We start from the raw sequence: 18052 nt of genomic DNA on the forward strand, positions 1-18052 counted from the left end.
GTCAAGATGCTTATATTTGTAAACACAAACACAAATCGTATGCTGCCTTGTTACATTCAATTTAAAAAAAGAGTAGTTTTTGTTGGAGAGAAAAACCCTTCCTCGCCCCTTTGGTTTCTTAAGAATGCATTGATTTTCCCTAAGCTCTTTTATTTGGAGGGGGGGGGGAGCCTGGCTATCATTGCTATCATTGCTAGGTCCCTGCTTCTCTACTGGGGGGGGGGGAGGGGACGGTGTAAATCTCCCCACAGGGTGAGCACTGGGAAAGTACTCTGCATTGTTCCCTGGACCAGTGTTGATCCAGGACTCGGACTTTCTTCCTGGTGAGCTGATGTGGGGTCCAGGCTTGGGGAAGCGCATGAGCTGTCAGTCCTATCAATGACTTCCTCTATACTAGCCTATAACAAGAGTTCTATATTGGATGCTTCAGAACTGACAAGAGTCTGGGGTCTTAAGGGAAGAGAAGGCTTTTTCTGTCTCAGGCCAAAAAAAAAAAAAAAAAGGAAGCTGACATGCTGTCTGTCCCTAACTCATTCTCAGGAGGCCTGGGCCGGAAGACGGAAGGAGCAGGTACAGTGCAAAGGAGCCAGACTCTGAGCGTGGGGAGAGCCATGTTCTTGTTTTTGCTATTGCTAGCTTGCAACAAGGCATTCAACATCTGGGACTTCCATCCCTTGAAAACAAACAAAAAAAAGGATGTTGGTGCCAAGCTTCCTTACAGACCAAAGTGTTACATGTCAGACAGTTGGAAGAAATGAGATTAAGTTCTCCCCCAAACTTGCAAATAAGCCTGAAATAACAGATAGGCTAAACCAGAAGACCATTTTCCACTTCGGTTTCCTTTTCCTTGTTTGACTTACTCTACGTGGGCTTATCACAGCAAGAACCAGGAAATACATTGATGAATTTCAGGCCTATTGTTCACTAATACAGTTTTATGTTTTTATTAACAAAACTGTTAAGTAAAGCTTCAGCATAGAGCTAGAAGCCTGTGCACCACATATAAAACCTTTAGATTCAGTAGAAAAACAAGGTGGGGGGGGGATTGGACCCCGAAAGAGATAGTCAAAGAAATATTTTTAAGTAGTTTGGAGCATCTTCAATGTCAAGTACAATGACAGACATTATATCTACAAGAATAATAATAATAACAGCCTCTTCAACAATATTTTGGAAAATTTATTATGAGCCAGGTACCTGTTCATTTAATATAGACATAAAACAATTCTATCGGTTTGATTCCAAAATTATCCTCACTGCATAAAGCAGAGTGAGCAGTAGACAGTTTAAACAACTTGGGGAAAGTCACATAATTGGTAGGTAATGAGCTAGTAAGTGGTGAGGCTGTGTGATCTCATTTAAAATGACTCATTTTGAAATTTTAATTCCTTAAGGATGGCAAAAGAACACTACAGCAATCCTTTATAGCTAAGTCATGTAGATGTCATAGTGAAAAGTCCAATTCTGTTACAATAGGGAAGAAAAGTGAATGACATCATGAAACCGTGACTTCAACCTTCAATCATTTAGGCTTCAAGGCAAACAAAAAATTACTATGTAAGGGAAGCATCATGTGGCAATTTCAGGCCTGAAAGAGGAAAAGCAGTAAACTGCATCTTTGTTACTAATGCAAATGTGCGTGTAGATTCTACACATGTAGCTCGTGAAAATTCAAACACATTTTCACATATGGGTGATCCCCAAGGGCTCTATCACTAAAGCAACACCAAAAGGTGAAGCTACGGATGTTACAGCAAATTACCTTTGTCAAGACATGTAAGAGGAGCCTCATGCCAGCATTTCCTGTTTTTTCCCCTTTGAGACCAGAGCTATTGTTCAGCCTATGCATGTTCTCATTTTAGCTCCCTCGCCAGACGTGCTCTTTGATCCAAAATGGCACCTGCACAAGGAATGGCTGATGAGTTCAACGTGAAGGTGCTTTCCAAGAAGGGGTCCTCAGGTGCTGGCAGGCCTAATATGAATAAGCTACGAAATAACAGACGTCATCAACGTCTTTTTTTTCTTCTTGACATTGATATACTTTTTCCACTAGAGTAGGAAAAAAATCCACCCAGGAAGGGGATAGAGGCATTGTTTTGAAACCTACAAAAGTTTCACTTTAGAACAACATACAGGATTCTGGCAAAGCTTCTATTAATCTCAATAACCTTTTAAATCATTGCAAATCAACGCCACTAGCTGCTCTCCTGGTCAGATGATCTCCCAAGCAACAGTTAGCTAAGAAACGATTTATCTAAGGGTTTTATAAAAAGGTTAAAAGCTTTAGACCTAAGAAGTCAGAAATGGCTCCCCAGGCATTTGTCAACTTTCACTGGAGATATTTTCTTCAGTTTGCCTGAGTTCAGGGAATAGATGTAGTTGATCTAAATGGTGCTACAGAAAACATTTTGTAGAATTTTAAACACACACAGCAAGCACTACATTCCTATTAAACCCTGGGAATGAGTGCAATGGATTCCTGAGCACTTAAAAAGTCTTGAACATCTTTGCAAAAACAAAACACCATATAGTCTCCTCTCTCTTTCTTCTGGTGGGTTTTCTTTTCCACCACGGAAAGTTCATTTTGAGCGTGCATGTTTAAAAGTCTCTGCGTATCACCAGGACTTTCGGCAAATGCTGGAAGGGGCTGTAGGATCGGGGAACTTGTATTTTAGGAATTTACAAGGATCTTCCACTTTATCTCTACTTATAGCTAGAAGTCTCTGGATTACTCTGGCCAGCTTAGACAGAAGACAATTTTGCAAAAGTCATGAGCTTCCTTTGATACAAGCATCTCTGTAACTCAGGGTCCTTTTGAACCTATTACCTTGGAAATCTGTACACGACGTATTTCAATCTCAGAATAGAATTGGTTCTGCGGTAACTCCAGACAAGCCCATATACGGAATGGAGCGGCGCCTGCTTTTGGGCTTGGAGAACCGCTTTTTTTTATTCTGGACTTCATATCCTATTTTGAAGTGATTAAGAGGCCTTTGCCTGAATCATTTAATACATGAGGTGCAAGGACTTCCTGTCACAAAAGTGGCTCAGGGGCGCCTGGGTAGCTCAGTCGGTTGAGCATCTGGCTTCGGCTCAGGTCTCAATCTCACAGTGCGTGGGTTCGAGCCCCGCATTAGGCTCTGTGCTGACAGCTCAGAGCCTGGAGCCTGCTTCGGATTCTGTGTCTCCCTCTCTCTCTCTGCCTGCTCGCACTGTCTCTCTCTCTCTCTCAAAAGTAAGTAAAAAGCATTAAAAAAAAAAAAACAAAACCCATAAGTGGCACAGACCTTCGGGAGGCTGTTCGGGCTGCATTCCCCTGTAGCTGTTTTCTGTTGGATCGATCAGCGTTTCCTGCCTTTACTGGACCTGATGGTCAGCCCGCGAGAGCTCACGTGGACTCTCAGTCGCTGGCCTGGACCACAAATGCCTGGCTGTGTCGAGCCATGGGTCTCCTCGCCCCGAGCTGTTCCTTTCATCTGTACTGGGCACAAGGCTGCCCCTTCCTTGTCTTCACTCCGAAGACCACGTGTTCTCACATCATCTATCCTGCTGGAGTAGGAGGTCTCCGACCACTATTTCCAAACAACGACTAAGGCTCCAAGGTTTGTAGCCGGAAGAGGATTTACTATCTTGCTATTCCTGGGCATTCTGATACAAAGAAAAAAATGCAACCAGGACAGGGACTGAATATAAAATGCATGGGATGTCATTTTCTCTCCTGTGCTATTATACAATCACATGACTCTCACAGAATCCCGCGTCTCTGTGCAAAGGCCCTGCATACTGGGGCAGCCCGGCTGAAACTAGAATCCAAGATCAAAAAAAAAAATCCTCAGTGGCTAGAGTGGGGGAGGGGAACAACAGTGGCTGCCAGATGGAAGTAGCTCTGTTTCTCTAGCTCAGTTCTCCAATAGGGTACCTGGCGGCCACAAGTGGCTACTACTAGTCAGGCAAACCTAAATAAACTTGAACATGCAATCCTGCTCAGGCAGACCAGCCACACTTGAAGAACTTAACAACCACACGAGGCTGGAGGCCGCTGGGGTGGCCAGCACAGATGATGATGGGACCTTTCTGTTACGGCTGAAAAGTCTACTGATCTGTACTGCGTGTAACAGACTTGAAAGTCACAAGAATGGCCCTAATGTGAGTGAGTCCAGTTCCGGAACGAGGAAGGCAAAATGATGTTGCTAACCTGGGCCACATAGCAGTAAGTGGTCAGTTTAATGGATAGTATTTCCTCCGGAGAAATGAAGAGAGGGCTGGGGGGTGAAGACATGCTCTGGAGCGCATGCAGATGGATGGCGGGAGCCCTGAGACCAGCAGCCAAGAGCTGCAGACGTGGGCATGGCTTTCAGAGAAGTCCCGAAGTCTCCCGATAGAATCTCAGCTCTCCTGATGGCACTGGGGATGGGGGTGGGGGTCTAGGCTCCAGTGAAGGGAGGCAACTGAGAGAAGGCAGGCAGCTAAGAAGAACAAAAGCGCTTACCAAACTCAATCCCCCCACCAAAAAAACCAACCCAATGAAGAAACAGTCAGAGACATGAATAGGCACTTTTCCAAAGAAGACATCCAGATGGCCAACAACCCATGAAAAGAGGCTCACCGTCACTCATCAGCAGGGAAATACAAACTCGATGAGATACCAACTCACACCTGTCAGAAAGGCTAAAACTAACAACACAGAAAACAAAATTTTGGTGAGGACGTGGACAAAGAGGAACACTTTTGCACTGTTGGTGGGAATGCAAACTGGTGCAGCTGCTCTAGAGAACAGTATGGAGGTTCCTCAAAAACCTAAAAATAGAACTACCCTATGACCCAGCAATAGCGTTACTAGGTATTTATCCAAAGGATAGAAAAATGCTGACTTTAAGGGGCACATGCACCCCAATGTTTATAGCAGTGCCATCAAGAATAGCCAAAGTATGGAAAAAGCCCAAATAAGAAAGACTGAGAGAGAGAGAGAGAGACAGACAGAGAGAGAGAGAAAGAGAGAGAGAGAGAGAGAGAATGGAACAGTACTCAGTGAAGAAAAAGAATAAATCTTGCCATTTGCAACAACGTGGATGGAAGTAGTGAAGTGAAATTACGCTAAGTGAAATAAGTCAGGCAGAGAAAGACTGATATCATGTTTTCATTCATATGTGGAATTTGAGGAAAAAACAGATGAACATAGGGAAAGGGAAGGAAAAATAAGATAAAAACAGAGGGAGGCAAACCATAAGAGACTCTAAAATACAGAGAACAAAGTGAGGGTTGCCAGAGGGGAGCCGGGTGGGGGATGGGCATTAAGGAAGGTGTTGGGATGAGCTCTGGGTGTAATGTAAGAGATGAATCACTGGGTTCTACTCCTGAAGCCAAGACTATCCTGTATGGTAACTACCTTGAATTTAAATGGACAACAACAACAAAAAGGTATAAGAGCTGCATAGGCCAGAAGTCTGGTAGAGGCCATCGCTAGCACTCACTGAGCACTTCCTCTGCACAGGCGATGGCCTAAGAGGCCAAACTGGGCGATGTCCTTTAGATCCTCCAATAGCTCCATAGGGCGGCCACCTGGCTGGTCAGAGACGGCCTTCAAGCAAGCAGGCTAGGGACCGGGCAGAGAGAGAAAGGAATAAAGGAAGGCGTGGCTTTGCTGGCTGGTGCATTCGGGGTCCTGGGGTTGCATTCACTCCGCAAGCAGAGTCCGAGAGATGAAAAGCTTCCCTGTGTCTTGTACACACAGAAGAGGAGAAGGCGGGGACTGGGATCCTGGGTGTGGTGCTCCTAGCTGAGTGTCGTTGTTTTGTAGATACTTACGTGGGGGTCAAGGTTGAATGCTTACTTGTCTAAATCTACGCAAGTTCTAGGCAAGTCAGGAAAGGTTTTCTTTTCCTTTTCTAAAGTTTATTTACTTATTTTGAGAGGAAGAGAGAGAGTTGCGGAGGGGCAGAGAGGGAGAGAGACAACTAAAGCAGGTTTCATGCGGGCAGCATGGAGCCCGACGTGGAGCTAAACTCAAGGACCTGAGCTGAAACCAAGAGTCAGACGCTTAACTGACAGAGACACCCAGGTGTCCCTTGATTCAGTCACTCTTTCCTCTGGATACTATGGCTCTATGTGATGCTGGCACTAATGCAGCCATGTTGTTACCATGAAGCGTTGTAGCCTGAGGATGGCATCCCTTAGCCCTGTTACTGATCTGATGAATCAGCCAGGCTCAGAGCTGTCTTACTACTGGGCTTTATTATGGGAGATTCATTCACTCACTCATTCATGCAAAAAATATTAAATAAGCACCGAGAAATGTCAAGCATTGCTCAATGCACTTGGAATACTACAGAGGACCCAACACACAAAGATCATTGGTCTGAATTTGCTTATGGTTTCACCCTCCATAAGTTCTTGTTAACAGAAATCAGAAGCATTTGAACGTTTGCCCTGTTGGCTGCACATTGGCTTCATGGGTCATTTAAAAGCCTACAACTGAACAGCATAAAAATAAACAAAAAGACACTTTGTGGACCGTATCTCCGTTGGTATGTCTGCATTTGACACTTTAGACCATTCCCCCACAAACCACTGCCTCCTTGTCTTGCTTCCATACTGATAGGCATTTCCAGTTTACTTCCTATTTTCCCGTCCACTTCTCAGTCTTTGAGGGTTTTCCTTATCCCCAGACCATTTCTGCTTTACTCCTAGATCATTTAATGTTGGGACTCCATGGAGTTTCCTATCAGGACCATTTATGTCCTCCTCTTCCATCTTCTCTGAGAACAATCGTCAACCCCTATGACTTAATGACCATTTATTTACACGACTATTCCAAACCTACATTTCCAACCCGGATCTTTCTCTTGAGCTTCCAATCTGTATATTTCGTGATCTACTTGGATATTTGGGCACCTCAAACCCAGTGTGGTCAAACCATGGCTCTCTCCTGTGCCCGGAGCTCACTTGGCCTTGGGTCCCCGGCTCCGTGAACGGCCCCTGTATCTGCTCGCCCAGTTACCCAACGCACAGTCCCGAGTGTCTGCCGTGCCTATGCCCTCCCCTCACTCCCCAGATCGACGCAGTCGCAGGACCCTCCCAATCCCATCTCCTCGAGTTCTCCAGTCTGTCCTTCCTCCCCGCCACCCCCATTTCTGTGCACCCCCGCAATCAGGTCACTGAATCCCAGGAGCAGTCACTATCTGGCCACCCTGACTCATGTCTTGGGCTCCCTCCAAGTTATGGTTCCCCAAAGGCAGAGGGGGGAGGCCGCAGATCTTATCATGCAGAAAACCCTTAGACAGCCCCTCATGACTCTCAGGAAGCAGAACCAACAACGAATACCATGTTCCTGCCTGCAGGATCCGCCCCACCTCCCCCTCATCTTACAGACGCGCTGGACTCACTCTATCTTTTCCCTCCCTCTTCCCCAGCTCGGTGTCTCGGCAGGGGCCAGCTCTTCCCCTTCCCCATCCAGTGTCTCAAGGATAAATCTCATCACACTTCAGGTTTCCTCTGTGACACCCTCTTTCCACGATGCCCTCCCTAAGCCCCCAGACGTGGGTGGGGGATGTGTTCCCTGTGCCCCCAGAGACCTGTACTTTCCCTGACTGCTGAGTGTCCAAACCCCACTCCCAGGACTGTGGGCTCTGTTAGCCAGGAAAGGCTGGCTTGTCCCTCCTTAGTATTTCTGGCACCGACAATACAACAGGGAACCGATGAGCATTTACCGGGAATGCTTGCTTGTGGCTGTAACAATAATTTCAATCATTTTCTGGCTTGGGATAGTGACTTTTTTTTTTTTGAAAGAACCCTATTGCTTAAGAGAATTTGGATCACACCTTCTGTTTATTCTCTTTACTGTCTAAACCATTTTCCAACTATGAGGGCAAAATCCCCTGTACTGGGCTCAGAGGTGCTAGGGCAGCAAGTACATATTGCTGATGCTGAAGGTAAACCCTCCTTTTATTTCCACACAGCGACTCTACACGCAGCTTTCAGAAGATGCCGCGTCCAGGAGAGGCATGGGAAACAGCTCAGGATGTGACAAAGGCACGGTGCCTGCAGAGACTGTGAAAAGCAATTCCCACAAACTCCTACTTCGAAGCATACACACCCGGATTGCCAATAAACAACGGGACTTAAGAACCGCTACGGTTTGTGTCCTCCGATACGCTGGAGAATTTTTATGTGTATTTTTAAAATATGATGACCTTTTAATTTAAGCATCAGGCTTTTATTTTTGCCCTCTTTTGCTCTGGAATGCCAGAGAAGGGAAAATGCAGCCTCTTGCATAAAAGACCTGTCCATTTCGGTGAGCTTCTGTTTGTGCTAATAATTAAAAATAACACCTTCCAAAATGTTGCTCTCAGTCAATTAAGGAAGAGAGCACACCTCGGTGCACCATGATTTGCTGTGAAATGTTATCTCTAATTCCCAGCACACAGCGGGAAGTGGAGCTGCCCGCGGGGGCCGTCAGTTCTGCTGACATGCGCCCTGCTCTTCCTCTTCCTCTCCTGGGGGGGGTCTCTCCTTCTTGGGGTTTCAGGGGGGTTGCCGGGGAGACTCCCGGGGGGGTGGGGTGCCGTGGCCTGAGCTACAGGCCTGCACGTTCTGGTGTCCTGTTCCCACTTAGGGTCACATGCAGGTGCAGTGTATCAATCCACAGCACAGAGACAGCTCCCTTCCCTGGCCCGCCCTCCTGATAACAGCTAAATACATCCACATGCCCATCCTGCATGGAGCAGGTGACCCTGGGAAAGAACTGGGGTTTCCCAGGACATTCCGGTACCATCGCCACTGTTAGCCCTAACATTCTTTAATTTTCTGTAATTTTTTTAATGTTAATTTATTTGAGAAAGAGAGAGAGAGAGAGCGAGCAAGCGAGCAAGTATAAGGGCAGAGAGAGAGAGAGGGAGACACAGAATCCGAAGCAGGCTCCATGCTCTGAGCCGTCAGCACAGAGCCCAACACAGGGCTTGAACTCACGAACCATGAGATCATGACCTGAATCAAGGTCGGATGCTTCTCCGACTGAGCCACCCAGGTGCCCCAAGCCTAACATTCCTTAAGTCCAGCATTATGCTTAGTTGCAGAGATTATTTTCAATGACACTAATAGCAAGACTTACTACGATCATCTGACCACTAACTGGCAACGTGTTAGAAAGTTTTCCCGTGTTCCTATAAATTCCAAATGGAGGACACACGGTCCTAGCAGGAGCTGTAAGAGTCCACACTCACAGGCTGCATACCCTTCCTTCCACAAGGCATAACCTTGCCGGGCTTCCTCTCCTTCATCTCTATGTTGGAAAAATAACAGTAGGAGACCAGGTGGCCTCCTGAGATGTTTGCTAAGTCACAGGAAGATCATCATTGTTTTACTAATGGCCAAACCATTCACTATTTTCAGGATATTTTTCTCCTTAAAAGAGCGCCCTCTGTGGGGCATCTGGGAGGCTCAGTCGGTGAAGTGTCTGACTTTGGTTCAGGTCATGATCTCCTGGTCTGTGGGCTCTGTGCTGCCAGCTGGGAGCCTGGAGCCTATTTCAGATCCTGTGTCTCTCTCTCTCTCTGTCTGCCCCTCACCCATTAGCATTCTGTTTCTCTCTCAAAATTAAATCAACATTAAAAAATTTTTTTAAAAACCACTATATGAAAATGGAGTGCTTAGCATCTATCCCTGCATAATAGACACATAATCTGTTATCGGCTATTTAAGTAACTGGCAATGAAGTTTCACGGACCATAAATCTGAACAAGGATTTGAGATCAGAGAACTGGGAAGGATTTGAGATCAGAGAACTGGGAAGGATTTGAGATCAGAGAACTGGGAAGTTCACCAACACCAGCGAATAAAGCAAGTGGTGAGAACCTGAGGGCCAGCTTCTGGTTTGCACGCGCTGTTCTTTCAACACACGTGCACTGCATGTCAGCTATGTCCCAGGCACTGTTGGAACCTCTCAGGCTCCATCCACGAACAAACCAGACCAAGATCCTACCCTGCCTGGTGGAACTTCCATTCCAGTGAGAAGAGACCGGTGACAAAAACGGCAACACAACAAATGATAACTTCAAGAGCCCGTTTGAAGGCGAGAAGAGACAGGAACTTACAAAAGGCAGAAAACAGCAGAACAGGGCAGGGAACTAAGGACCTCGGGAAGGACGCGGCAATGTAACGTCTGCTTGTTGAATGGTAAGTTTCGTGGAGAAGGTGACATCTAAGCAAAGGCTTGATAAGATGAGCTATGTGGGTGGCCAGCTGGGGGAAAACGGCCCCAAGAAAGGGAGTGTTAACCCCACGGGCTAGAAAGCGAGCCTAGAGATGTGTCACCAAGGGGCACTTATGAGGCAGCATGGCAACGGAGCTGAAGCAAACTTAGGGGCTGGAGGGCACAGCATAAAGGGCTTTGCAGGCTGTCACAAAAACCTGGACTATCTCCTAGTGAAATGGGGAGCCACTGCAAGCTCTGAGCAGGGGGCGGTGTGCTCTGATTTACAGAAAACGAAGAGAGGCAAATGTCCTACAGAGGTTTTAATTCTAAAGTAACATACTGAGTCCATTTAAAGTTTTGTGGAAGGAGGCAGTAGGGCCAATGCTTGGGTTTCAGGCACAGTTCATTTAATTTCTCTGTGTATCACCTCCTCCAGAAGTTCTCCAGGATTGCGCTTATCTAAAATCATGGCTCTAGCTATGACTTTATCTTTTTAGCCTGCTGCTTTGTTTTTCTTCGTACGGCTTATAACTGCCTGCCAATATATCATATGTGTATTTAATGATTTCCTATTTCCTTTTGTAGAATATAAACTCTGAGAAGGTGAGGATTTTGCTCTTTTGGTGATTGCGCTATAGATCACAACCTAGGAGACCACGTGGCATAGAGAGGACATGGAGTGCCAATTTGATGAATGAACCAAGGAATGTTCCAGAGAGTCTAAGAAAACCCTTAGTTTCTGATTCAAACAAACAAGCTGCAAGGTTGGGAAATAAATTGTTAAAAAATGAGCTATCAAATTATAGATTATTTTCCACCATGACTGGAATGATAATGGCTCCTCTAATTGTTTATAGTGTGTTTTCCCTAAACCTGCTGCATCCAAACTGTGGAAATTTCGGAAAACAGGAGGAAGAGTTTATGATTTCACATACCTACCACACCACGGTTAACAATGAAAAATTATCTGTTCATGGAGTTTTCCAAGCATCCTACCTTCTCAATATACCCACAGAATCAACCATTTTCTCTGATTTTAACTTTTATGTAGATCTCACAGTGGCTCAGCTGGGTGAGCATCGAACTTCGGCTGAGGTCATGACCTCACGGTTCATGAGTTCGAGCCTCATGTTGGGTTCACTGTTGTCAGCCTGGAGCCTGCCTCAGATCCTCTGTCACCCTCTCTCTGTCCCTACCCTGCCTGCACTCTCTCAAAAATAAACTAAAAACATCAAAAACCAAAAAACCTCTAGGTAGGGGCGCCTGGATGGCTCAGTCGGTTAAGCGTCCGACTCTTGATTTTGGCTCAGGTCAGGATCTGACAGCTCTGTTCGTGGAACGGAGCCCCACATCGGGCTCTGCACTGAGCCTGGAGCCTGCTTGGGATTCTTGGAATTCTCTCTCTGCCTCTGCTATGCTGGTACATGCTCAATCTCTCTCAAAATAAATAAACATAAAAAAAGAAACCTTTCTGTCTAAACTTCCTTCTGGATTCTAACATCATGTGATTCTGTATGGAAATCAATTAAAAAACCACACAAGCCCCTGACTACCTCATGCTCTTTACCACCCACACATTTTACTAAATGCAGGATTCCTGACCTTGTTCCTGGCAGACATTTGAGACATTTCTCCCTCTTTCACCCCAGCTCTTGTTTTGCTGGGTTTGACCTTTTATGCACCAGTTTGGGATTTTTAACCTGCTAAGCAACATGAAAAGAATTCTGAGAAGAAATGTCAAGAGTAATAAAACCTCATCAATTCTGAGTTTGCCCTGCCTGCATATTGATAAATCTCCCATTCCCACAGGTAACCTTCATGCTTTCTACGAACAAGTGGGGTATTATTAAGCAAAATCAGTAACGTAAAGAAGGTGAAAAAGAAAAGTGGCCTAACTAAGGTTAAACGGGTCTGCGCTACATTAGCAAGTGCAGGTGGACAGAGCGTAGTCATGCGTGGACGGAGGTCAGCCCTGCAGGCTCCATGTGACCAGATGGGCAGACATGGTCATTATAAATCAACGGGCCGCCGTTGGGGTCCATGCACCCCTGGAGGACTCTATCAAGGTTCAAGGTGAGTCGTGAGCGGCGCGCACATAGGAGGTGGTGCGGGAGGAGGCACTACCACAGGCAATATGGAAGGCTTGCTCCCAGTCCATGAAATGCCTCTTGGGAACACACAACTTGGAAAACGAATAAAGTCCCTTTGCCAAGTGCTGTTCACTCAGGTTCTGCCAATAGAGTTTTCTGTGTCTTAGCCACCAGGTTCCCAGCTCCCACATGGTGCATGATGTCCTAGGAAGGGAAGGAGAAGAGGAGAACCTACGTGGAGGTGCGAGGGGGATCCGGGTCTTGTGTCAGCGCCCCCACACTGGTAAGGGGGGTTGCAGACCGTGCACCTCTAGATAAAAGGAGGCAGCGATGTTCCTTCCTAACTCTTGGATCTCAAAACCTATAAAAGATGATGTGGATGACCACTGATAATGGCATTTCTTGAGCATTTATGGGATGACAGCAGCTTATTCTACAGCTTGTCATGGCCTGGACTGGATCCTCCCACCTCCCAAATCCGTATGTGGAAGCCTAAGCCCTCAATGTGACCATATTTGGAGAAAGGGCCTTGAAGGAGATAATTAAGGTTCAAGAGGTCATAGGGTGGTGGGGCCCTAATCCAATAGGGCGGGCGTCCTTCTAAGGAGGCTAGCAAAGGCACGCCTGGGTGGCCCCAGCGGTTAAGTGTCCAACTTCAGCTCAGGTCAGGATCTCACAGCTCTTGAGCTCGAGCCCCACATCAGGCTCTGGCTGACGGCTCGAGGCCTGGAGCCTGTTTTGCATCAAGTGTCTTCCTCTCTCTCTGCCCCTCCCCCACTCATGCTCTGTCTCTTGCGCGCACGCTCTCTCTCTCTCTCAAAAATGAATAGAATAATAAAACCTTAAGAAAAAAAGAAAAAGAAGAGGAAAGGACACCAGGAGTGTGCGGGCACAGAGGAAGGGCCATGTGCGAAGGCGGCCATCTGCACGCCAAGCAGAGAGACCTCTCCCGAAATCGGTCCTGCCGACGCCATGATCTCAGACTTCCAGCCTCCGGATCAGTGAGGAAGTCCATCCCTGTTGCATGAGCCACTCAGACTGTGCCACTTTGCTGTGTCAGCCCTCGCAAACTAACGAATGGGTGCCATCTTACGTAATCCGCATTGCAACAACATCACCCCCACATTCGTTCTATTCAGATAGAAGCCCAGAGAAGGTAAGCAATTCGATTAAGGCTGCACAGCCAGTCAGGAGTGGAACTAGAATGGAACCTAAGCAATCTGACACCGGGGCCCATGTTCCTAATCCATGGTGACCCAAATGGATGCTTTCTATCAGAAAAACCCAGAGCAAATACAAACTTCTGCATGTTCAGTGTGCAGTTGGATTTTAATTTTAATCCCTCTCTTTTCCTCCTCTTCCCTTCATCCAAACAATAAATATGTCTGGGAGCCTTATCTCTCTCAAGCATTTTCTATGGCCGGGGGTCGGGGGGGGCGGGGAGGCCTGGCGGTTAGCCTCGGAAGTCTGTGTTCTCCTGCAGGGCCCATGCTAGTAAGGAAAGCCAACAACTAAACAGGGAAGTCCAAACAGTGACAGCGCACAAATGAGTGGGGACATTGCAGCGGCAGGCGGAGGCTAAACCGGGCCCTTCCGCCACCACCAGCGACTGAGTGCACCGACAAAGCGAATGGGAACACCACTTGAGGCCCCAGCCTCAACACCCCCACTTCTGTCTCTGGAAAATGAGGCTTTTGTTCTCACAACCTACGGCATCTGGGGTTAAGTCAGAAGTTTCTTGGGCAGTATGTACCCTCACCCAGTTATCAGGTGTGACAGGAATGACACATGCTACAGTTAAATACGTTCTGTAGACTATTCCCAAAGGTTAACAGTAAGGGATAGAAGGGTTGCAGGAAGATAGGAGGGAGGGGAAGGGGTCATTTAACTGGATCTGAGCAGGCTTAAATTTTTTTTTTAAATGTTTATTTATTTTTCAGAGAGAGAGAGAGGCAGACACAGAATCCGAAGCAGGTTCCAGGCTCTCAGCTGTCAGCACAGAGTCCGACGCAGGACTCGAACTCACAAACCGGGAGATCGTGATCTGAGCCAAAGTCGGACACTTAACTGACTGAGCCACCCAGGCGCCCCTAGATCCGAGCAGGCTTGAAACGTGAGGGGAGTATTTAAGCAAGCAGATGCTTCTTATGTGGATGCTCACACCATCCCTGTCATCAGACTCCAGCCATCTCTGCCGGGGAGTGACAAGGAGAAACGCAGGAAGACTGAAGGTCGCTGCAGGAGAGATTGGGAGGTGGGTGTGGTACAGAAAGAAAGACATAGGAGGAAAGCAACCAAGTTGTGGATTCCTTTCCCCTGGAGAGCTTAGTCATCCAAAGAATTGTATTTTGGTAAAGCCTTACCCAGAAGTGAAAGGACGAAGAGGCTCACCAAAGGGCTTTCTGGGCCCCCAGAGGGCCTGACCATCTGAAGGAGCCCAACCTCACACCTGACTTCCAGCGCCCCCTGCAGCTCAGCGCAGGGCGAGGACAGGGCCAACTCCTACTAGCCTTTCAGAAAAAAGTCCTGGAAGGGTGCGGGCGTGAAGTCCCACGACCAGACTGGAGGAGGTGAAATGTACCCCGAGGTGCAGGGACCGAGTCTCTGACAACGGTGTGATCAGTGGGAAGTCCCAGCGTAAGAAATTCAACGCATGCCAGTCCCACGCACGCCAGTCCTGCGGAAGACTCACAGAAAATGGGGAACGCGGAAGTAGAGGGCTCCTGAACCATCAGGATCCCTCTTTGGAGGAGAATCTGCGCTTTAATAATCTGGCCCACCACCAAACACCTGCTTCAAACAGTCATAAGGCTTGAAACAATTAATGGTAATGCCTGTATCGAGACTGAAAGATGACAGTTTGTCACGTTGCTGCGAGTCTTAATGGGGAGAGTGAAAGGAAAGAGGAGAAGGAAGGAGAGGAAGGTAGGAGAGGAGGGGAAAGGAGGAGGGGAGAGAGGGTAGGAGTGGGGAGGGAGAAGGAGAGAAAGCTTAATTAAAAACATCAAAGCTCTTAGGGGGCGGCGCCTGGGTGGCTCATTTGGCTCAGCATGGGACCTCAGCTCAGGTCATGATCTCACACTCTGTGAGTTCAAGCCCTGCATCAGGCTCTGTGCTGATAGTTTGGAGCCTGGAACCTGCTTCAGATTCTGTGTCTCCCTCTCTCTCTGCCCCTCCCCTGCTTGCGCTCTGTCTCTCTCTCTCTCTCTCTCTCAAAAATAAACAAACACTAATTTTTTTTTTTTAAAAACAAAGCTCTTATAAAAATAAAGAACACTTAATGTTCTGCATTAATCACTGCATACATCTGTCTTTAAAGACAGTCATTCAAGAAGCCAAAGACACACAGTATTCACTGGCAAACACTTGTGGATACATTCAGAGCATCTGTATTACTGTCAATATTATTGTTCAAAATAGCTTATGTGTACGGCCATATTTTCTAATTTTCGCCACTGTGACTCTTTTTATTGTGGGAAAACAGACGGTCAGTAAAAAAAAAAAAATCTGTTCAGGATGTTCTAGGCACCTGGAGGTTTTCCACATTTGTCTTGGGAACCCCTAGTGCCCAAAAGAGCCTCAGCAATTAACTTCACCCCAGCTGTGCGTATCCAAACACCCAAGGCTCCCAACCAGGAGCCCCCATCAGTCCTGCGGCCACATCATTTTTCACAGCAGCCCGTGGTTTGGTTCCAATGGTGAGAAAAAGGGAGCTTGATTTCTCCCCGCTAATACAATCCTGAGAGCTTTGGTGTGGTCTGCAAAATTCTCTTTTCTCCCCAGAACTGTCAGGGGTTTAAAAGGTTTAAATCCTGATAGAGTGATGCAGAAAATGGAATCCGACTTCAAGAAATACGCGTGACTCTCTGGGCCCTGCGGAGGGGACCAGTTGCCCTTACCTTTATCATAGATCTCCTTCAGGACCCCTCGCTTGATCAGCTCCTCTCTGCTTTGCCTCATGGATATTTTCCTTTCCAGGGCTAGAGCAAAACACAGAGAAGCAGGTGTGAGTCAGTACCAAAGAGGCTTTTAAGAGGAATCATATGTTAATATGTATTAAAAAGTAACATACGGAGAAGCTTCTGTAAGTTACTGTTTTACTAATGTACCTTACTGAGATCTGTGAACATTTTTTGATACAGGAACAAGCATTTCCATCAGGTTATTTCATTTAATCTTCAAAACAAGCTTCAAACTCCTTAAGAGGTAGGCCCTCGTATTTCATTTTATTTCACCCCCCTGTACGGCGGAGTGATCTGTTGCACAAAGAAATTCAACAACTTGTCAGAGCCACAAAACGACGAGAAGAGAAGCCAGGATTCAATGCCAGAAGTGCGACCTCCAAGGCCGGCTCACCCTCTGTGTCCCAGCGCATCCTCCTGACTGTGGCCAGTCCTCGTAGCTGGGATTTTTCTTTCCTTTTTTTTCTTTACTTTTCCTTCCTCCCTCCCTCCCTTCCTTCCTTCCTCACTCCCTCCCCTCCTTTCTCCCTTCCTTCCTTTCTTCTCTTCCTTCTCTTTCCTTCCTTCCCTTCCATCCCCTCCCTTTCTCTCTCTGTCTATAAATTAGTTTATATAGATGTCACTGAGAATTTTTAATTCTTCCCAACTATAAAAAAACATAGTTTGAAAATATCTCCTGTGAAGCTCTCTGGATTGAGAGATGGAGGTAGGTAGTGGCCCCCACGGTACAGATGCCCACTGCGCTCCTCTCTGAGGCTCCAAATCCAAGCAGGCTGCCCAGTTATGAAATGCACGTCGACCGCGACCCAGCTGCTCATCTGAGCCCGACCCTCCGGCAGGTGGGGCTGGAGGGAGAGGGAGCGTTTCTCTCGGGATCAGTGGGCAAGACGGAGGGCGATTCGAGTGTCTGCAGAGCCCAGGAGCGGAAGAGGCCGCAGCCGCCCAAAGGGCAGGCCTGTGGCTCCAGGGGAGGTGGGGGCAAGTCGGCAGAGCCACAGAGGTGAGCGAGCCACCGCAGCAGCTGACATCCCTGTTTCTGGGTAAACAGTGGGTAAAGGCGGTGAGAAGTATTTTGTTAGCGTTTGTCAGCTTGAGAATGTCCACATTCTTCGGGCACACAGCTATGGGGGGCAGTCATAAAATAAGGCAACTTTTATGCAGACAAATTCAGATACAGATTAATCACACACACACACACACACACACACACACACACACACACACTTCTCAGTAGATTGAGTCCAAGGAATGTGAATAAGCACTAGAAAGCAAGCAAGGAAATGAGGACGTGCTGCTGTTACCTACAAGCTGTGTGATCTTGGTCAAGTCCCTCTGCCTGTCTGAGGAAACCAGCGTCTCCGATTTAATAGGTCCAGGGTAGGACCTGGGGATCTATGCTGGAATAAAAAGCTCACTGGGTTATTCTGTCATATCAAGGTTGAAAATCCCTTTTTCTATATGTTGGGACTTACTATTTTTAAAGTATCCTAACTCCCTCTTCACGTCTAATGAGGTCAGCGGTATGAGACAGGGAAATAAATATGAGGTTAGGCTGCGCTCACAGACGGCTTACGGGGAACAGGTGAGTCATAACGTGAATACGTAGAAATACATACGCGCAGAAGTGAGGGCAGGAGGGTTGTACGGAGGTCAAGCCAGAAAGCTGGGGGTAGAACTCGCTGGAGTTTCAGGGCTCCTATCAGATCATATGATGGGACGGCAGGAGAGCAGAGAGGTGTTCTCCGTGCCCAAAGGGACTGCATTCAGTTAGGTTAGGAGAGAGAGAACTGCATGCGGTTAGGTTAGAAAGT

The 18052-nt window shown here is 47.1% G+C and overlaps 1 protein-coding gene across 2 annotated transcripts in view; it reads right to left on the reverse strand.

The window, feature by feature from the left end:
- The window catches only part of PHACTR1 (phosphatase and actin regulator 1), a 575867-nt gene that overhangs the window by 88827 nt on the left and 468988 nt on the right, over positions 1 to 18052 (reverse strand). For both annotated transcript variants that reach the window (XM_029945399.1, XM_029945400.1), the window contains one exon: positions 16179 to 16259. In XM_029945399.1, coding sequence (XP_029801259.1) covers positions 16179 to 16259 — 81 coding nt within the window. The remainder of the gene's footprint in view (positions 1 to 16178; positions 16260 to 18052) is intronic.

Source organism: Suricata suricatta, chromosome 7 (assembly GCF_006229205.1).
Source record: "Suricata suricatta isolate VVHF042 chromosome 7, meerkat_22Aug2017_6uvM2_HiC, whole genome shotgun sequence".
NCBI lineage: Eukaryota > Metazoa > Chordata > Mammalia > Carnivora > Herpestidae > Suricata > Suricata suricatta.